This window comes from Trachemys scripta, chromosome 2 (genome assembly GCF_013100865.1).
Source record: "Trachemys scripta elegans isolate TJP31775 chromosome 2, CAS_Tse_1.0, whole genome shotgun sequence".
NCBI lineage: Eukaryota > Metazoa > Chordata > Testudines > Emydidae > Trachemys > Trachemys scripta.
This window is the reverse complement of record NC_048299.1, coordinates 179922980-179944993: the sequence shown is the minus strand read 5'-3', so window position 1 is coordinate 179944993 and position 22014 is coordinate 179922980. Positions and strand designations below refer to the sequence as shown.

At 42.0% G+C, this 22014-nt stretch overlaps 1 protein-coding gene across 5 annotated transcripts in view; it reads left to right on the top strand.

Moving 5' to 3' along the window:
- Positions 1–18858, top strand: part of KIAA0319 (KIAA0319 ortholog) — a 78174-nt gene extending 59316 nt beyond the window's left edge. For 3 of the 5 annotated variants that reach the window (XM_034762426.1, XM_034762428.1, XM_034762432.1), the window contains 8 exons: positions 696–847; positions 2389–2527; positions 4568–4727; positions 8639–8781; positions 10735–10857; positions 13627–13717; positions 15869–15960; positions 17182–18858. In XM_034762426.1, coding sequence (XP_034618317.1) covers positions 696–847; positions 2389–2527; positions 4568–4727; positions 8639–8781; positions 10735–10857; positions 13627–13717; positions 15869–15960; positions 17182–17360 — 1079 coding nt within the window. In that variant the 3' untranslated portion in view covers positions 17361–18858. The remainder of the gene's footprint in view (positions 1–695; positions 848–2388; positions 2528–4567; positions 4728–8638; positions 8782–10734; positions 10858–13626; positions 13718–15868; positions 15961–17181) is intronic. The other 2 variants (XM_034762427.1, XM_034762431.1) reach the window with 1 other exon arrangement.
- The last annotated feature ends 3156 nt before the right edge of the window (positions 18859–22014 follow it).

The following is a 22014-nucleotide window of genomic DNA, read 5'->3' as shown; positions in this document are numbered from 1 at the left end:
CTATAAGGTGCCACAGGACTCTTTGTTGCTATCAACAGAACTGTTTACCAAATTCCAGTTACATATCCAATCGGTGACCTGTGCAAACTCACTGAAGGCAAAGGAGCTGCACAGGTATTGCTGAGGGCATAATTTGAAGACAGCATGGCTGCACAGGTGCCCCTGAGGACCTCATATGAGCTGTGGAGGCTGTACAAGCGGTGATGATCAAGAAGAGAAGAACCCAGCTTGACTCTCAGATCCCAAGTTGAGTTTGAGGCTAGCACTTGTGGGGGGAAAAAAACTTTTTCCTTGTAAACTGAGAAAATCTAATCTGGAAATTGAGAGACAGTAAATATAGAACCCCACAGTGCCATGTTTACAGGGTCACTTTTCAAAGTGGGAGTGCCCTTCAATAGTAATCCTGTCAGTAATGCAGCTGTTTTTCCAGACTGTAGTAATCCTGGGGTCAAATTCAGCCCTGCCGTAACTGCTTCATTGACATCAGTAGAATCGTCTGCCTTCTCTCACTGAGGCTGAATTTCACCTACTCCCTTGCTGACACTTTTGAACAGAATTATTTTTCTTGCCTTTGACTGTCTGAAACCGAGGATTGTACTATGGAGAGGCTGTGTGTGTTTCTCTGCAGTTGTGTGTCATTTATATCTTGCTCCTTTTGAGAGAAAATCCTCCTGCTTTACTGTCTTTGTGGTTAGAAAACAACATTCCTCCCCGGGCTCATGCAGGAGGCAAACACGTTCTTGTGCTTCCGAATAACTCTATTACATTGGATGGCTCACGGTCTACTGACGACCAAGGGATTGTATCGTATCTGTGGATTCGGGATGGCCAGAGCCCAGCCGCTGGCGTAAGTATTTTGAAAGTATTTAATTGGGGACAAAATTTGCCCTCTCTTGCATTCATGCAAGCCCTCTGACTTCAATGTACCATGCTGGCAGATGTGTCCAGTCAGTTGCTATAGGGTTTGGTGTTACATCTGGTTTTATTTCACAACTCTATATTAATAAACTGGTACAAGGGGTAAATGGCACTTTAATTACATTTACAGAGTATACTCTGTTCGGAGGGCCAGAGCAGTGAGGACAGAGATGCTAAAGACACTAGATAAAGAGTTTAGAAATATGGCCATGTGATCGTAAAATGAGATTCATCTGGGAAAAATACAAGCTAATGCGCCGGAGGGAAAATAATGTGAAAAGCAGGTATTCAAAAAGGAGGAAGATCATTGGAAAGCAAAAGTGCTGCTAAAGCCTGAGGAATGATGGAAAGCAGCAAATCAGATATGAACTTGCAATGTGAGATGGTATAAGAAACCAGTCTGGTTTTATCCTAGACCAAAGAGCTGATGATCTATCTCAATAGGACACTGGTGGAACTACCCCCAGAATGTTGAGTGTGGGTCAGAGCTCTTCGATATCAGAAAAATGGTGACAAATTGGCAGGAACTGAGGTGGGGGGAAGGAGGAGCAAAATGATTATGGATCTGAAGGGAGTGATTTATGTGAGAACATTAAAAGAACTAAATAGGCTTAGCATAACAACAGCAGAGAGTGATAAGTCTGCATATAAAGGGCATAAACACCAAGGAAGGAGAGGAATTGTTTAGAGTCCAAGGAGGTAGAATTAAGAATATGGGGATAAAATTGAAAAACAAAAATGTAGACGGAATCTTCTATTTTTCAAACAAATGTGCATCTAAGTACTGTATGTCTGCCTTGAACACACAATCTCCTTTTACTAGCTTTATCGAAGGTGTCCACACTGCATGGGGATGTACACAGCATTAAGGCTATATCTGTGCTGCAACTGGAGGTGCAATTTGCAGTTTGTGCAGACATACCTGTGCTATCTCTAATCTAATTAGCTTGCTAAAAATAGCAGTGAGGGGGCACAGCGGTGTGGCTTGTACAATCCATGCTGAAACCCACTGTGCTGTGTCCTCACTGCTATTTTTAGAGAGCTAACTAGATTAAAACTAGCACGGGTTTGTCTACACAAACTGCAGATTCACCTCCAGTTGCGGTGTAGACATAGCTTAATTAACACCTCCCATACTTGCACTGGTCCATTGTAAACCCTGGGAAGGATTCTTTCAGGGTGGTCCCTTTGTTGTTTGTTTTGAAGGTCAGAGGGCAAGCTTTGTGGTGGATTCTCTGTTGCAGAAAATTGTTAAATCCGGATCGGATGTTTTTCTAAAAGATGTGCTCTAGGAATTATTTTGGAGGAGCTCAATGGCCTGTGTTATACAAGAGCCAGACTGGATAATCACAGGGTCCATTCTGGCCCTGGAATCTATGAATTCACATTCTGCAGCTAGATTGATGTACAGCTCACAAACTTCTGTCCTTTCAAGGAGTTTAACCCTCTGCTGCTATCTTTATTTTGCAGGATGTGATTCATGGCTCAGACCATGAGGCAGTTCTGCAGCTAACCAATCTTGTGGAAGGACTCTATACTTTTCACTTGAAAGTCACAGATGCTAAAGGAGATTCAGCTATTGACGCTGCCACTGTTGAAGTGCGGCCCGGTATGATCATTAAAAGGTCATCTATAAGCTGTGTATACCTCCACATTCTTTTCTTTGCTGCTGGCAAGATCCTGTCAGGTTAAAAATCATGGGTCTGATTCACCACCACCTTGCATTGCTATTTACACCTGTTTAAAGTGGGTGTAAAATACTGTCATCTGAATTCTCCCTTTACGTGCATTGGTGATACTATTGTACATCCACTTTGCACAGGTATAAATGCTTGCATCCTTTTCAGTCCATGGAGAATCAGGCCCCATAGTTTTAAAAAAAGTTGCTTTCTTGATTATATTAAGACACCTTTTCTTTATTAAAACTGAAAGATGTATCTACATTACTTATTTTCCATTATTTGTTTCAGTTTTGCATTTCAGTCAGTTTGGACAGTGCAAAAGGACTAATCACTTTTACTTTTAGTCACTTACCGCTCAGTTACACTTCCTGGTTCTCACATCCAGTTGCCGTGTTTGGGTGCAAAAATGCTTCCACGGAATCCTCATTTGCTTAAATAAGACTTAATTTCAGTTGGAATTCTTTAATTAAATATAATATATAAAAATATATATATATATATATAATTATCCATCCACAAAACTATCCATCCCCAAATAAGTTGTATTAAAAAATTTAAACCAAGAGAACATTTCAATTGTTATATATATAAAAATGTTCTCTTGGTTTAACTTTTTTTATACAACTTATTTGGGGATGGATAGTTTTGTGATGAAGGCATGAGGCGGGTATTTGGGAGATCTTAATTCTAATCTTGGTTCTGCCACCGATTGCCTGTGTGATTGTGGCCAAGTCGCTTAGCCTCTCTGCCATGTTTTCTTGATCTGTACAATCAGGATAATACTTACTATGTCACTGGGTTGCTGTGAGGCTTGCGATGTTTGTAAAGCCCTATAGAAGGGCAAAATATTACCTGTTTTGTTCATTCCCTCTGGGGCACCTGGCACTGGCCACTGTCAGAAGACTGGATACTGGCTTAGACGGACCTTTGGTCTGACCTAATATAGCCATTCTTATGTTCTTATTATATTTAACAAAACCTACAATTATCGAGTTAAATTTGCCTCAAAAATGTGTCAAACTTTTCTGTCCCAAGTTTATATTCCTCATTTAGACTCACTTAAACACATGCTGTCCCAGTAATGATGGATTTAAGCACATGCTTAAGTGCTTTTCCTGACTCTGGACCTTAAAGACTGATGAGACAGCATTTAAGGAGGCTTTTAGGAGAAGGTGATATCAGGCTTGTTTTACATGGATCACATATAAATGAGTGTGAGTTCACTCTCAGGGTTTTAAGGACTGAACTCAAGCACTGTGACTTAACTCAGTGGCTCTCAACCTTTCCAGACTACTGTACCACTTTCAGGAGGCTGATTTGTCTTGCGTATCCCAAGTTTCACCTCACTTAAAAACTACTTGCTTACAAAATCAGACATAAAAATACAAAAGTGTCACAGTGCACTATTACTGAAAAATTACTCACTTTCTTATTTTTACCATATAATTATAAAATAAATCAATTGGACTATAAATATTGTCCTTACATTTCAGTGTATAATATATAAGCAGTATAAACAGATCATTGTCAGCATGAAATTTTAGTTTGTGCTGACTTCACTAGTGCTTTTTGTGTAGCCTGTTGTAAAACTAGGCAAATATCTAGATGTACCTCCTGAAGACCTCTGCGTACCCCTGGTTGAGAACCACTGACTTAACTAACTGGGTCTGGCCTCTTTATACATGAGCAACCCCTGCAGGACTCGGCATTAGCTGAAAAGGTTAATTGATTTCTTATTCCTGTCTGTAGAAACAGTGCTGGATTGTAACTAACTGGGGTAGAGGGTAATGAGATAGAAACGTAGATATTTTGGTATGTTTCAAAATTAACTAAGTACCCTTCCAAGTTACTATTTCGCCCATAAAGATCAAGGGTAGGGGAATCTGGGTTACTGATCACACCCTTCATTCAATACTGAAATATTTACCAGTCTCTGGAAAAAAAACCAGGTGTGTTTGTTTTCTCAGACCCTAAAAGAAATGGTCTGGTGGAGTTGATTTTGCAAGTTGCAGTTGGCCAGCTGACTGAGCAACAAAAGGACACCCTGGTGAGACAGCTAGCCGTGCTGCTGAATGTCTTGGATTCAGACATCAAAGTTCAGAAGATACAAGCCTATTCAGATTTAAGGTATGCAGATATCAGGATGTGTGAGATTATGGAGGTGACAGCCCCCCTGTGACATCATAAAATAAAAGTTAAAATATTGTGATAGATGCTAATGGGTTGCATGTTAGGGGTCACTTGTGTATAAGTACCTAGGGAAACTACAGTAACTGCACCCAGAGAGTCATTAAGGGATATTAAGTATCAGGGGGTAGCCATGTTAGTCTGTATCTGTATCTTCTGCATCCGAAGAAGTGAGGTTTTTACTCACGAAAGCTTATGCCCAAATAAATCTGTTAGTCTTTAAGGTGCCACCAGACTCCTTGTTGTTTTTATTAAGGGATATTGTACGGCTTAAAGCACTCTTCTTTGCCTGGGCTGTTAGACCTTTCTGAGTTTCTTTTGCGCTGCAGAGAAGCTGCAAAAATTGTCTCACCATCTTTTCCAAATCTTGCAGTCCAAGGGGGAGTATTGGACTAGGGTTTCCCCGGTGAAAAGTGATGAGGCTGAGGGAGGAAAAGAGGCACCAGAGAGAGGGGCAGCCCAAGGTAGTTGCTTCTTGGACAGGGCTGTTGAGCCTTATGTGAGCTTTTTGCAAAAGGGAGATGTCTATGTGCCATTTTTTACCAGCTCTCTTCAAGGAACTAGGACATTGTATACATTTTATAAATAAGCTACACTGAGGCCAGATCTACACTAGAAACTTTTGCTAATTTAGCAATGTCAGGGGTGTGTGATGAGATTGATTTTTTTTTTATATATATATATAAAAAATAGATGACAACATTTCTATACGAGCAAAAGCTTTACTATAGGTGCAGTTATGATGGCATAAAAGTGCTTTTGCCAGTATAATTTATTTTGCTTGAAGAACTGATATAAGTTATACCAGCAAAATACTATAAGCAGATTTTCCTTTCAAGATGGCTTTTTCACTGACAGTCTTTTGTGGGGCTGCAGGATGGCAGAAGATAGATTTTAAAAGACAATTTTTACTTTTCAAAACTAGTAAATGAGCTTGTGATTCTTCTTGACTCTGCCAAAGCTCATCACTAGTAGCTTTTTGGCAAGCTGCATGGAAGAGTAAAGAAGTTGAGAGAGAGTTCCCTGGAGCATATGTTTTAGCAACAGAAGTTCTTCTATAGGTGGTAAAATCCCTGAGGTAGGAATGTGGAACTGGAGAACCTCATTTTAAAAAACCTCCCTGCAGACCCTTCTTTCACATCTTTCCCTTTATTTCAAAGAGACGGCATTTCTTTATCTTGATGTCTTTGTTTCATTTACTGTCTTTTTGTCCTTCCAAAGGCTAGATGGAGTGAGACAGACAGACTGTCACAATAAGCAAATGTTTCATTAAACAAATGTACTCGTCTGGCCGAGGTCTGTATGATCAAAGCTACTTTTTGTTTCCCCTCTAAAATTTTTGATGCCCCAGGTGCTTTAGATGGTTTTTCACAATCAGTATTGGGGGATCTTGCCCCCTGGGAGAGCAGAAGCTCACTGAGCATGCTCAGCAGTCTACCTGGCTTCTGAGTAGCCTGGAGAAGTGTGTATATATCGGGGTGGGCAAACTGTTTGGCCTGAGGACCACATCTGGGAATAGAAATTGCATGGTGGGCCATGAATCCTCACAATTGGGGTTGGGGTGTGGGAGGGGGTGAGAGCTCTGGTTGGGGGTGCAGGCTCTGGGGTGGGGCTGTGGATGAGGAGCTTGGGGTGCAGGAGGGTGCTCCGGGCTGGGATCGAAGGGTTTGGAGAGCGGGAGGGGGATCAGGGCTGGAGCAGGGGATTGGGGCGTGGGGAGAGGCTCAGGGGTGCAGTCTCCGAGCGGCGCTTACCTCAAGCAGCTCCCGGAAGTAGTGGCATGTCCCTTCTCCGGCTCCTACACGGAGGCGCGCCAGGCAGCTCTATATGCTGCCCCATTCTCAGGCACCGCCCCTGCAACTGCTATTGGAGCGCCGGAGGGGGCCATTGGAGCATGTAGGAGCCAGAGCGAGGCCATGCCGCAGCTTCCGGGAGCCGTGTGGTGCAGCACCCAACCCAGTGCCCAAGCTGGCGTGCCGGAGCAGGGCAAGCCCGAGACCCCGCTCCCCAGCAGGCTCTAGTTTGCCCACCCTGGTATATAGGGCCCTACCAAATTCACTATCATAGGTTTTTAAAAATCATAAATTTCATGATATCAGCTATTGAAATCTGAAATTTCAGTGTTGTAATTGTAGGGGTCCTGACCCACAAAGGAGTTGTGGGGGGGTCGTGGTACTGCTACCCTTACTTCTGTGCTGCTGCTGGCAGTGGCACTGTCTTCAGCAGCAGCGCAGAAGTAAGGATGGCACGGTATGGTATTGCCACCCTTACTTCTGCGCTGCTGCCTGCAGAGCTGGGCCCTCAGTCAGCAGCCGCCGCTCTCTGGCTGCCCCACTCTGAAGGCAGCAGCGTAGAAGTAGGGGTGTTGGGATGGTGTTGCCACCTTTACTTCTGCACTGCTGCTGGCAGGGCGCCGCCTTCAAAGCTCAGCACCCAGCCAACAACCGCCGCTCTCTGCCTGCCCAGCTCTAAAGGCAGCACAGAAATAAGGATGGCAATACTGTGTCCCCCCCCCAAAATAACCATGCGATTCCCCCTGGCAACTCCCTTTTGGGTCAGCACCCCCAATTTGAGAAACGCTGGTCTCCCCCGTGAAATCTGTGTAGTATAGGGTAAAACATACAAAAGACCAGATTTCCTGGCGGAAGACCAGATTTCACAGTTCATGACCTGTTTTTCATGGCTGTGAATTTGGTACAGCTCTACGTATATACCATGGATGCATTTGAGTGGCAGATTCAGAGCAAAAAGACTGGAAATGGTTGTACACAGCTGAACCTACCACAGATTTCAGTGTCGCTTGCACATCTACTGAGACCTGACAATGCAGTTGATGGAATCTATTGAGATGACTAATCTTTAAACTGTCTTCCTAAATTAACTAATCAATCTTTTTTTTTTTTTTTAAATCCTTTTTGGAATCTATTCAGATCTCTATGCACCTCTCCAATTTAAAAATACACTATTAGAAAATCTAATACCATCACTACAGTATTTCAAACCCCAATGACTAATCTCCAAGTAAGACTCCCTCCCCACCCCACCCACCCCAAAGCATCCCACCCAAATGCAGCATAACGTGACATAATGATTTTAGATTGGCTCTCTTTTGATTGCCAGTCCTCCAATACCTTGATCCAGTCTTCTCAGTGATTGCAATGGGTGTTGGATCAGAACTTAGATCAGGGATAGGCAACCTATAGCACACGTGCCAAAGGCGGCACGCGAGCTGATTTTCATTGGCACTCGCACTGCTTGGGTCCTGGCCACTGGTCCGGGGGGCTCTACATTTTAATTTAATTTTAAATGAAGCTTCTTAAACATTTTAAAAACCTTATTTACTTTACATACAACAATAGTTTAGTTATATATTATAGACTTATAGAAAGAGACTGTCTAAAAATGTTAAAATGTATTACTGGCATGCAAAACCTTAAATTAGAGTGAATAAATGAAGACTCGGCACACCACTTCTGAAAGGTTGCCGACCCCTGACTTAGATGCTTGTGGGAAAGCAGGGTAGGGTGTGGGAGGGGGCTTTGAAGTGGGCCTGGAAGTTTAACAAATGGGAGGATGAGGGAAGGAAGAGTGTGTCCCCCTCTCCTCAGCTTTCTCCCATGAAGCTGAGAAGCTAGAGAACTGTTATTGCTCCTGAACTGCATGGTAATGCAAGAGCCATGTCACTGTGATGAATTTGGTTAACCTGGTGGCAGATTAAATAATATCTATACACCAAAGACAACGATTTTAAACTTCTAATTTCCAGAGTATGGGCTCTTACAATCAAATTGAAAAATATTAGTTCCTTGGACAACATAAATCTTAATTTTGTTTGTGCGTTCTCTCTGCAGCACAGCAGTTGTATTCTATGTGCAGAATGGGCATCCTTTCAAAGTAATAAAAGCTTCAGATGTCGCACGGATGCTGCACGTGCAGCTGCTAAAGGAGAAGGCTGACTTCCTGCTTTTTAAAGTTCTGCGGGTTGACACAGCTGGTACGTTCTGCCTGCTGCTTCCTATTTTTGAGTTTTACAGCCATCAGAATATTAATTAGCATAGCAACATGGTACAGTATGCAGGAGCTTCCTTTCTACACTGTTTTGCATTTGGTTTTCTGAATGATGAGGCTGATAATGCTTGAAATATCTGTTTATCTAGGACAGACTTTTGCCAGTTACTTGCTTTCCTTTTAAAGATACAAGTGGCAAAGAGTATGACGGCTGTCAATCATTTTGTAAACTAAGGCTCATTTACTGTATACTAGGAAATATACTCTGTTGGGAAACCATGTTATAACACTATACTATCCCAGCTGTGATATAACCAGAGGTGAAAGTAAGCCTGTACGCCCCGGTATGGCATACCGGCAAGAGCCGGTGCGCTGTACTGGAGCGGCCCGGCTTCCCCAGGTGGCAATTTAAAGGGCCTGGGGCTCCCAGCAGCGGCTGGAAGAGGAGGGCACTTACCGGTACAGGGCGGGTAAGGGCTGGCTCTGACCCCCCCGCCCACTCCCACCCCTTCTGCCAGAAGCCCCGCCCCTTCCGGGGGCAAGAGCCGGCCCCAACCCAGCCCGTACTGGTAAGCCCCTATTTCTACTTTCATCCCTGGATAGAACACTGTTTGTTCTTACTCTGTGGATGGGACAAACTGTGCTGTAACCGTAATATAGAATTTGTGTGTTATTCCTGGTTCCTTTGAGGTTGTTACTCTATTCTCCAACAGAGTTATAATATGATTCGTTCCCATCTCCCCAGGCGAAATGGTCAGGCCATCATTGTATTATAACCCAGTCCCCTAATGTGATAAATATTCTGGTGAAGACAGGCCCCTCGTATTTCTTCATAATGAGAGATCTTTTCATAATGATGGTTGGGCTTTCAAGCCAAGTTTCAAGTTTTAATCTGCCATAAAGTTGCAGTGCTGCTGGGAATTAGAACACTTCATGACACTGGGGCATTACAGATCTGAATTTGTTATAATTTATAGCCAAAGGGGAGTTTTTTGTTGAGGATCAGAATGCAAGGGGAGAGATATAAGCTGTAGTTCATTGATTAATACGGCTTATTTTTTAATTTACTCCGCGAGGAAAAAACTACAGCTGTTATACTGTAAAAATTAAGTGTTTTTTCCCCCACTTTGAAATAGAAGAAAACGAGGTATAATTTTCAAATTTGTATTCACTTCATTTTTAGTTACATAGCAGGTTTTCAGGCAAAAAAAAAGCTGCTGCAAGTTTTATGTATTTTTTTGGAAAGCAATTTATTTTGACTGTTTTATATTTTGATAAAATACACACATCACACTACATCTTGGTGCGTTTACGATTAAAAATTAACTATATGAATGCTGTGCCCTAAGAAGTTCTGATGGTACATTTATTTCAGGTATTTGTATGATGATCATTATGCTGGTGTCTGGGAACACTAATATTTCTCAAGTACTCAGGAATTCTGGAGACTGTACACCATAGAAATACCAATAAATGATACAGAAACAAATAAAACTGAACTCCCTGACTCAGGTCGATCTCCAGGTCTAGTGTCAGTAAATTAACATTGGCTCCCTGGCTGGCTATTCAGTTGGATAATATATTTTCATCTTTCTGATCCCACCCACCAGGCTGCTGGGCCTTTAAAGTAAATCTGCCTAACTCAGACCCCCAACAAATGACTGGCAGATTAGGAACCAGCAGTGGTTCCGTTTATTAGTGACAGTTAAAGCAATGGTTTGGGGTATATTTGTCTACCAATGATTCATGGAAACACATCAGTGAAATTTTCACGGTTGGATTTCTAAGTGACCTTTTCATTTGTCAGTCTCTGCACTGGAGTTGTGGGCAACAGAATGCACCATGCACCCTCCCGCCCCCACGTTAGTGCCTCAACAGAGTGTGCTTTACAAGTTGCCCTTTTACATTGTAATTATCTTCACCTTTGTTCTGTTCTTAGTCTGCCTTTTAAAATGCTCTGGACATGGTCACTGTGACCCCATCACAAAGCGTTGTATTTGCTATCAGCTGTGGATGGAGAACTTGATCCAGCGTTACCTGAATGATGGAGAGAGTAATTGTGGTGAGTTTGGATGACATTGTGACATGTTCCAAGAATGATTTCCCTTTCCTGTGTGTAGCAGTTCTGTAAATGTATCTATGAATATTACGCATGCTGAAAAACAATGAACAATACACACAACTGTTCTTCCAGAACCAACCAACCAGACAAGGAAATGCAGTCGTATAACATGAGAGAAGCAAGTCCGTATGGGTTTCATCCTGCATGGTGCCAAGCACTCTAGCCCAGTGGCTCTCAACCTTTCCGGACTACTGTACCCCGTTTAGGAGTTTGATTTGTCTTGCGTACCCCCAACCCCAAGTTTTACCTCACTTAAAAACTACTTGCTTACAAAATCAGACACAAAAATATAGAAGTGTCACAGCACACTATTACTGAAAAATTGCTCACTTTCTCGTTACCATATCATTATAAAATAAATCAATTGGAATATAAATATCGTACTTACATTTCCGTGTATAGTATATAGAGCAGTATAAACAAGTCACTGTGTGAAATTTTAGATTGTACTGGCTTCACTAGTGCTTTTTATGTAGTCTGTTGTAAAACTAGGCAAATATCTAGATGAGTTGATGTACCCCCTGGAAGATCTCTGTGTACCCCCAGGGGTACAGGTATCCCTGCTTGAGAACCACTGCTCTAGCTTGATCCATCAAAACACTTAGGAACCTGCTTAACTTGAAGCACACGAACAATCTCATTGACATCAGTAGGACTTCTCGTGCTTAACTGAAAGTATGTGCATAATTGCCAGATGGGACCAGAGTGCTCAGCACCTTATAGGATTGACTTGATGTAGCTGCTTCTTTAAAGGGGAAATTTATTTTTATGTAACGGGCAAAGCTTAGAAAAAAAAGACAGAGATAATGTTAGTGTAATGTATATTGCAGGAAATTCGGTCTCCTTTCTCCAATTCTTTTCCCCCTTGGCTGTTTACTAAGATTTATTTTTCCCCAAAACAGTTTGTCAGAGTTCCATTTTGTAAGGTGCAGAACACCTCACTCCCACAAACTGCAGCCAAAATGGAGGGAACTCAGCAACTTGCAGGACATTTCACAGGCCTGGGCACCTCCGTGTGTGTGCTGTGACCCCATTACTGACATTAGCAGTTACATGCACAGAAGGAAGGAAGAATGCACCTCACAGTTGGAGTTGTATTACTTGTGGAAATGGAGAAAATTTGGAAATGAATAATGAAAGAAAATTGGGAGGCTCTCTGGCTGTCCAGCCCCTCAATATTACACTGTGGAAGATGATCTGCACGAGAGTTTAAAGCGATTGAGAATCATCTTCTAAATAATACTAGATGGTGTCATTTAAAATTTTTTTTTTCAAATTTTGCATAATGGTTTTAGGAAAAAAGTATAAAAATAGCTAAATGTTACTTCTGGGGCACTTTGAAATTATTTTGGACCAGATGGATGTTTCTGTAGATAATCCTGGTACTACACCTGCAGTTGCTTGGGAGTTTCTGATTTCTGCTCAGGTTAAAAGGAACAACACAGAGATAACACTCCACAGCATTCTGGCGAATGTGTTTTGTGCAGCATGTTTTAATACGGTGGCCTAGATATTTGTAGCAGTAGCTACAAAATGCTTGTGTTTTATACTAAACAGTCTCGTGAGTTTTAAAAACTTTCACCATTTTCTTTATCTCCCATGTATTACAGTTACCTCTGGAAAATAGAGTTTAGTTGTCACTGGTTTACGTTTTATTGTTTGACAGGACTATCACTCCTTTGTTAGGCATACCCCTTTGACATCCTATTTGAAATCTCCTCTTCTATACTTAGTTTTAATAGCCTTAATTTAATTTAAAAATTTTTAATAGCATTCGTTTAGCCAAAATACAATTCTATTCTTTGCATGGGACAGAGTCTCCTACTCTTATGTTGAGAAATACATTACTCCTCAAGTACTCTGATTGATTGATTGATTGATTTCTATAGCATCACTCGAGGAATAAGATACTACTCCCCATGAGCAAGGGTATCAGAATCTGGACCCATGTGTTTTGTACATAGGGTTGCCAACTGTCTAATCACACAAACCCAAACACCCTTGCCCCACCCTCTGCCCTGCCCTTTCTCTGAGGCCCTGCCCACTCCATTCCCCCCTCACTCATTTTCACCAAGCTAGGGCAGAGAGTTGGGCGCGGGCTCTGAGCTGGGGCCAAGGGATTCAGAGTGTGGGAGAGGGCTCTGGGCTGAGCCTGGGGCAGGGTGTTGGGGTGCTGGAGGGGGTGAGGGGTGCAGGCTCTGGGAGGGAGTTGGGTTCAGGAGGAGGCTCCGGGTTTGGGCAGGACGTTGGGGTGCAGGAGGGATCTCCCTGATCCTATGAGATTTTTTTCAGTTTCTTCATATGAAGGAATTCTTTTTCTAACAGCACACTATCATCAATCACGTGCCTTATCAGAGCTGTACTGTACAGAAGGTGCATAAAGGTACACGTCTCACTTGGGTGAAATGCCCAAGCTGGAAAGAACCCAGTTTGACTTTGAGATCTCAGGCTGAATTTGCTGGGCTGGCAGGAGAAAAAATATATCTTACTTACAACCTGTGACTATTTGATCCGGAAGTCTAAGTCTCAGCAATGGTAAATAGGGATCCTGGTGATGTCATTTTTACAGATTCCCTTTTAAGAGAACAACGCTCAAGTTCCAGTCAGTCTTAATGAAAAATGAAGCCGCACTCCACCTCATGGGATCAGTTATTGAGACAGTTACATTCATGATACCTTTGCACATCACTCTCTTGTTTTATTTTCTAGAATGGAGCATACTCTACGTGACAGTATCCACTTTCATTTTGGTTGTGCTCATGGTGAGCTTAGCATGGCTCTGCATCTGCTACTGCAAGAGGTATGTGTTTTGTATTGTTTTCAGTGCAGTGTGTTTAAACGTGACATCACTGCACCTCAGCATTAAACCACTCTGCTTGTCTCAAACACTCTACTGTCCTCTGTGGATATTTTTCTGTCTTTGGGTTTATATACTTACCCCACTGAGAAGCAGGACCTGTCCTTTGCCTGAGGTGCTCCTTGACACACTTTAAAAATACAGTTATAAAAAGAGACTACTACTGGAACCACCCACCACCTCTCCACCTAATAATTAACATATATCCTAGTCCAGCAGCTGAAAACATATTTAAGATCTTTAAAATCCTCCCTCTAGAATCTTCCCAGTCTCTCACACCTAGATAAAGCCACATCTCCTGGAGGTCACTAAACTAGGGCTGTTTTGGACCTGGAGGAAGGAAATTATAAAGCAGAGGGTACTTCATGGAGAATGGCCATAGCTCGGCAGGTTGGGTCTGGCTTAGGTCCAAAGAAACTAGTCTGTACAAAGTATGCTAATGCTGTCTATCCCAGGAGCTTCTCCCTGCTTCCAGCTCTTTTTTTTTTTTTTGTCTGCCTTATTAATATGCTTTTTCTGATCTCATTATCAATCTCAGGTGTGGCTACACTAGAGAGGCTACACTGATTTAGCTATATCAGCATCACTACTCCAGCATATCCCCTTAGTGTAAAGCAGCCCTCTCTGATGGAATGGATTTTTTTCCATTCGTGTAGGAACTGCAGTAGCTATGAATGACAGTAGCTATGGACAAAGAAGCATTCTTCTGTCGACATACCTGCATCTGCACTGGGGGATAGATTAGCATAGCTAATAGGTCCAGGGTGTGATTTTTTTTTTCCCGCCCCTCACCGACCTAGCTATGTCGACCTAACTTTTAAGCATAAATCGTGTGTCAGCAAGACAATCAGTAATTCTCTCCCAAGTAACGTGTTTGTCCACTTGGTCCTTGCTGGTGCAAGTCATTGGTGTGAATGTTTTGTTGCTTATCAAACTGCCCAGTAGAGAGACAGTTTGTTTTGATGAAACAAAAAATAAATTGTCTGGGTGTTTAGTCTTCCCCACAATGACATTTTGAGGATAATGAGACATACAGGATATTGTTTGAAAAGCTGTCCCCCTTGGGCTGCTTTCTCTGACACGGGGGTGGCCAGTGTTGGACCTCTGAGACTGGCATGTGGCAGGGACTGGTGGAACTCCTGCATGGAACTGGGGCTCATCTGCCTCTCTGACTCTGTCCTCCCTTGCCTCAGACTCTGCAGAGAGTATCTGACTGGTCCAGAGATCGACGTGGAGAGAAGGGGCAGGGACTGTGGGGGGGTGGGGTCAGAGGTAGGAGATATCCTTGGCCCCATGGGGTTTATAAGTAAATGATGGCATGGCTTCCAGGGACTGGATTGTTTTTTAGATACCTTTATTGACATCTCAGATTAAGTCAGCCTGTCTGGAGAGTGCAGAGTCCAAATTATTTTTATTACTATTTATTGATTGAAATTGCAATAGTGCCCGCTACGTGCTTATCAAACAGGGGAGGTCAGTCCCTGCCCTGAAGAGCTTATCATATAAAAAAGACAGACAGCAGAAAGGTGTGGGAAAGGGATACAGCATACAAGCACATGTGTCTGACGAAGTGCGTATTCACCCACGAAAGCTTATGCTCCAATACATCTGTTAGTCTATAAGGTGCCACAGGACTCTTTGTTGCTTTGTAAATGAACAAGTAACTCCTAGGATAAATCTATTACATAAATTCATAGGTGGAAACCCAGATCTGAAATCTGCTCTCTGTAAGGGCTAAACCAAAATGCTGGGTCTGGACACAGTCCTAAGCTTTGGGAAAATTTTGTCCTGGAACCAAACTGTGTGCCTCAGGCCCATCTCTAGGTAGTGTAGAAGTCTGTTTCCTAGTTAAGCAGGCCCACTTTTGTCCACCATCTGCATATGAAAGGAAGACTTGCACTTAGTGGTGCAGATTCTGCTCCCATTTACATCAGCATCAATCAGGAGTGACTCTTTGAATAGGTGGAGTTACATCTGTGTAGCGATGGTGTGAGAGCAAAATTGGCCTCTTTGGCTGTCCCTGTTCAGTGTATGTGTGTGAATTTATTTACTGTGCATGAGAACTTGATTTACTGGTGGTAACTTTCCTTTTAGCAGAAAGAGGACAAAGATAAGAAAGAAAACCAAATACACTATCCTAGATAACATAGATGACCAGGAGAGGATGGAGCTAAGGCCCAAATATGGTAAGATTTATTTTTTAATTGGGGCCTTTCTTAGCAGTGGATCATTAAACTCCTATGTTTGTCTTAATTTTTGTTTAAGTTATTTACTACTACTCATAACACAAGAACTAGAGGTCACCAATGAAATGAATAGGCAGCAGGTTTAAAACCAATAAAAGGAAGTATTTCTTCACACAACGCACAGTCAACCTGTGGAACTCCTTGCCAGAGGATGTTGTGAAGACCAAGACCATAACAGGGATCAAAAAAGAACTAGATAAATTCATGGAGGATAGGTCCATCAATGGCTATGAGCCAGGATGGGCAGGAATGGTGTCCCTAACTTCTGTTTGCCAGAAGCTGGGAATGAGCGACAGGGGATGGATCACTTGATGATTACCTGTTCTGTTCATTCCCTCTGGGGCACTTGGCACTAGCCACTATCAGAAGACAGGATACTGGGCTAGACCCAGTATGGCTGTTCTTATGTTATGTTCTTAATTTTATAGCAGTTAGTTACAACATTCTCTTCCAGACATATTTTCTTCATTTTAAAAGAAAACATGCAAACAACTTTTAACTTTGTAACAGGTTAAAAAAACAAAAAACAAAACAAACGCCTCCCCCCCCTTCCACCTCCCCTGCTTTTCTAGCTAATACATAGCAATGTTGCATGGCCCAAATATGTCCCATTTAACTTCAATGGGCTTTGGAACATGCCCCTGGTTAACAGCTTCCATTCACAATGAAAGGCTTTTAATTTTAATTTCCCTCAGTCTAATGGGGGGACACTTGCAGTAGAGGAAAACCTCCTGAACAATAGACATCCTAAAAAGTAATAAATTCACCCAGGAGCACAGAATTTTCGTGGTCAATCTTAGAGCTGTGTGTGTGGATAGATTTAATTGATTGGTTCAAACTGTTAGAAAGGACTGTGCTGCATGATGAGATGCTTTAAATGAATTGTGAACATCTGTAGTAAAATAGAGGCCGAACAAGGCACAAGGCGCCGGCTGCTCAGATAGTATCAATATGTCAATCTCCATTGCGGTCAATGGAGTATCTGGCCCCCAATATTTAGTATTTGTTTGTATAATCTTTAATATGGATGGTGGTCTGAATAGTTACTCTTTGAGGCAATGCAGCCCAGCATCACTGACTTTGCACAACACTACACTGGGGAGAGGTTACTAAATTTAAAAGTAAAACTTTCCAGAGAATCTTTTGGTTTGATATTTTCAGGTATAAAACACAGAAGTACAGAACACAATTCCAGTCTGATGGTTTCAGAGTCAGAGTTCGACAGTGACCAGGACACTATCTTCAGCAGAGAAAAGGTCGGAAGAGAGAATCCTAAGAACATCATGAATGGTTCGGTCAAAAATGGAGTTTCCTTCACCTATAGCTCGAAAGACAGATAATTGAATGAGTGTAAAATGAAAGGACGTGCTGATTTGACACACCAAGAAAGTGTTGATCCACCTTTTGTTTTTCAAAATCAAAAGCTTCCTAAAATTTATCCTAACAGCAGATGAAGTAAAATTCCAGTACAGTGATGGGGGGATTAAACAGACTACTAACTCTTGTCATTTGATGTAAGAAGCACATTTAATTCCTCCTTTGCTCTGTGCTGAACTTTTATGTATAAGTGTCAGCAGACACTTTTCCTATAGTAGACCAATGAATCACAGCTATGACCCCAGCCAGGAGTGTTCTGTTACGAACAACGGTGACTGTCTGAGGCTTTGAGCTATATACAGGCTGTGTCTTTACTTTGTTTCCGTCACTTGGAGGAGCACTGTTATGTTATGTAGCTAATGTAAAACTGTAAAAGCCAGAATTCAGCGTTTCCCTTCTAGCTGCAAAGAGAAGAGTTTGGCTACAAGCTCCGTCTTCATATACAGTTTTTAAGTTGGATACAGAAAGGGGAGGTCCATAGATAGCATTTTTAATACATAGTATTTGCCTCTACGCTCTGCTTTATGACTGTGGTTTTTAGGGTAGCACGCCTCAGGTGAAAATGCCTCTGTTTTCAAGGGATGTTTACTATCTAGCAGTTTCATTTAATCAGCTGCAAGCTAATGTGATACGTTTGTATCCTATACAAAACATATGCCCCCTATATTTATGTCGAAAAATGACGGCAGCACAGAAATCCTGCTTTTTATTCTCTTCCGTTATGATGACTGAGGCATGTATTTCTGTTCCCTCTGGGGCCTGAAGACCCAAGCCAGGGGTATGTAATAAAGAGGAGAGAGGGGCAGGGAGGACTTAGCACCTGCATGCCTCCTGCTATGTGTTGAGCACCCTAAACTTCCTTTGGCTTAAATGGGAGTTTAAGGGGCTCCGGACCTTTCAAGATTGGACCCTTAATGCACTTAAATTGAGATGGACACTAGACTATGTCAGCCGGGGAGTGTTAGAATGTGTCAAGGCTGTTACTGAGCAAAGGCTTGTAACAAAGAGCCATATAGGAAGCAGGAGCTTTGATCACACAGTAAGGATTGGTTAGGGCTGACTGAAACTTTTACTTGAATATTAGAGGGGGTTTTTGTTTACTCTTTGCTAGGGGGTTGGCTGTCGTGGGTCAGGAAGACGGGCAAGATTCTGAGTTTTGAGCTCACTGTTGTTCATAATTCAGCACCCAGGTATTATTCAGGGGTGCCATATTTGAAGTGCCCATCACATCCTTGAGATCTGTGTAAGGAGAACCCAGTACTTCATTTGTTCATGGCTACGGTGGTGGGGGATACAGACCAGTCAGCTTAATTTAAGTACCCAGGAAGTTAATGGAGCAAATAATTAAGTAATCAATTGGCGAAGACCTAATAGATAATAAGGTGAGAAGTAACAGCATGGATTTGTCAAGAACAAATCATGTCAAACCAACTCAATAGCTTTCTTTGACAGGGTAACAAGCCTTGTGGATGGGGAAGCAGTAGATGTGGTATGTCTTGACTTTAGTAAGCCTTTTGATATGGTCTCGCATGACCTTCTCATAAATAAGCTAGGGAAATACAACCTAGATGGAGCTACTATAAGGTAGGTGCATAACTGGTTAGAAAACCATTCCCAGAGAGTAGTTATCAGTGGTTCAGTCAAGCTGGAAAGGCATAACAAGTTGGCTCCCGCAGGGATCGGTTCTGGGTCCAGTTCTGTTCAATATCTTCATCAATGATTTAGATAATGGCATAGAGAGTATATTTATAAAGCTTGTGGACGATACCAAGCTGGGAGGGGTTGCAAGTGCTTTGGAGGATAGGATTAAAATTCAAAATGATCTGGAGAAATGGTCTGAAGTAAATAGGATGAAATTCAATAAGGACAAATACAAAGTACTCCATTTAAGAAGGAACAATCAGTTGCACACATACAAAATGGGAAATGACTGCCTAAGAGCTAAGAAGGAATACTGCAGAAAGGGGTCATGGTGGATCTTGGGGTCATGGTGGACCACAAGCTAAATCTGAGTCAACAGTATAACACTGTTGCAAAAAAAAGCAAACCTCATTCTGGGATGTATTAGCAGGAATGTTGTAAGCAAGACATGAGAAATAATTCTTCCGCTCTAGTCTGCGCTGATTAGGCCTCAACTGGAGTATTGTGTCCAGTCCTGGGTGCCACATTTCAGGAAAGATGTAGACAAATTGAGAAAATCCAGAGAAGAGCAACAAAATAACTAAAGGTCTAGAAAACATGACCTATGAGGGAAGATTGGAAAATATAATCCCAACTACACATACATAATGATGGATTATAAATTAGCTGTTACCACTCAAGAAAAAGCAACCCCATTTTTTCAATGTGCATTATTTTGTTCTTATCAGTGATGAATTTCATCTTCCATTTTGTTGTAAATCTTTGCTTTGGATTTAACTATATTGAATAATTTTGTATCATCTGCAAACTTTGCCACTTCACTATTCACTCCCTTTTCCAGATCATTAATGAATATGTCGAACAGCACAGATCCCAGATCCTTTGGGACCCTGCTGTTTACCTCTCTACGTTGTGAAAACTGACTATTTATTCCGACCTTTTGTTTCTGATCCTTTAACCAGTTATGATCCATGAAAGGACCTTCCCTCTTATCCCATGATTACTTAGTTTCCTTAAGAGCCTCTCGTGAGGGACCTTGGGCTTTCTGAAAATCCAAGTACACTATATCCACTGGATCACCCATATTCACATGCTTGTTGATGCCCTCAGAATTCTAATAGATTGATGGAGGCATGACTTGCCTTTACAAAAGTCTGTCTCTTCCATAACAAATCGTGTTTATTTGTGTCTGATCATTCTTTTCTTTACTATAGTTTCTGCCAGTTTGCCTGGTCAGTGACATTAGGCTCACTGGTCAAGATCTCCTTGGGTGCCCTTTTTAAATATCAGTGTTAAATTAACTACCTTTCAGTCAGCTGGTGCAGAGTTTCAGTGATAGGTTACATACTACAGTTAATAGTTTTGCAATTTCTTATTGGAGTTCCTTCAGAAGTCTTTGGTGAATACCATCTGGTCCTGGTGACGTATTACTGTTTAATCTTCTATTGACACATCAATGTGGAATGGTACTTCAGATTTTGTGGTCAAAAAAGAATAGTTCTGAAGTCAGTATCGCCCCCACATCCTCTGCAGTGAAAATCGATGCAAAGAATTAAGTTAGCTTTTCTGCAATGGCCTTGTCTTCCCTGAATGCTCCTTTCACATCTTGGTATTCTAGTGGTTCTGTTGTCTGGTTGGGAGGGTTCCTGCTTCTGATGTACATCAAAAAATTCTTACTGTTAGTTTTTGTGTCTTTAGCAAGTTGCTTCTCAAATTCTTTTGTGGCCTGCCTTATACTTGAAGATGTAACCTGTCAGAGTTTGTGGCACCTTTATCTTCACTATGATTAGTGTCGGGGTCTTTTTAACCCAGACGGCAAGGTTCGTTGTCTGACCGCAGAGTGAGAGACAGGCAACACCAGCAAGGTCCAATACAAGCTCTTTATTGAAGAGTGCACACAACAATAGAGAGCGGCCCGTCTCCAGAGAGAACCAGCCCTGATTACAATAACTAGTCAGGTTATATAGACAGTTTCGTCGCGTCATAGTTAAAACAACCCAATCCCTTCCTTTACTAGTTAAAAGCTTCTAATATTCATGCATATCTATGTTCTTTGACAGTACAAACAGTTCATGATTCCTCAGCAGCTTCTTATCAGCTTTTTCGTCATGCACTAGAAACTAGGAGAAAGTAGGGAGTTAGGAACAGAAACAGGGAGTGGAGACTGCAAGTCTCCATATGTCTAAACAAACCGTTCCTAGTACATTTGGTACAAGAATACGGCCCCCCCTTTATCTCATTCTTTGAAGCCCAAGCAAGCATGTCCTCATGTTTCACAGAGAGACAGGAATGGCCCAGCAACTACAGTTAGCCTAACTTTGGCTAAGCTGGCCAAACAGTGTTCTGTACTCCATTTTCCTTGGACCTAACAGTAGGCTTTCAAATTTGAAAGGATGCCTTTTTGCCGCTAACGGCCTTCACTGCTCTGCTGTTTAGCGATGGTGGCATTCTTTTTGTCCTCTTATTATTTTTTCTGATTTGTGGTATAGATTTATTCTGAGCCTCTGTTATGGTGTTTTTAAATAGTCCTCATTCTGCTTGCAGGCATTTGACCCTTGTGACAAATCCTTTTGATTTCCATCTAACAAGCATGCTCATTTTTGTGTAGTTCTCCTTTTTAAGTTAAATGCTAATACCTTTCTGGCTCTGAGAATTTGTGATATCAAATATTAATATCCTCAGTGGTCCTTAAGTCTAGCATGACTTTTTTTGTCAGGCATTCAGGACTGAATATAACAAGCCCTGAACTTTGGATCAGTGTAATTTTTATTTCTAATAATGCCGAATTCCTGGAGTCTCTGCCCAGGCAATTCCCAGAACTGGGAGGGCAAGGCTATTAACTGGTAGGGTTAAATGCATTGGTGGAACTGAGTGGGGAATTCTGCCTATTTTTATGGACTGTACTGGACTTGAAGAACTCAAGATCCACTCTGACAGACAAAATAAAAATATTAAAAATGCCCCGGGTGCTGGGAG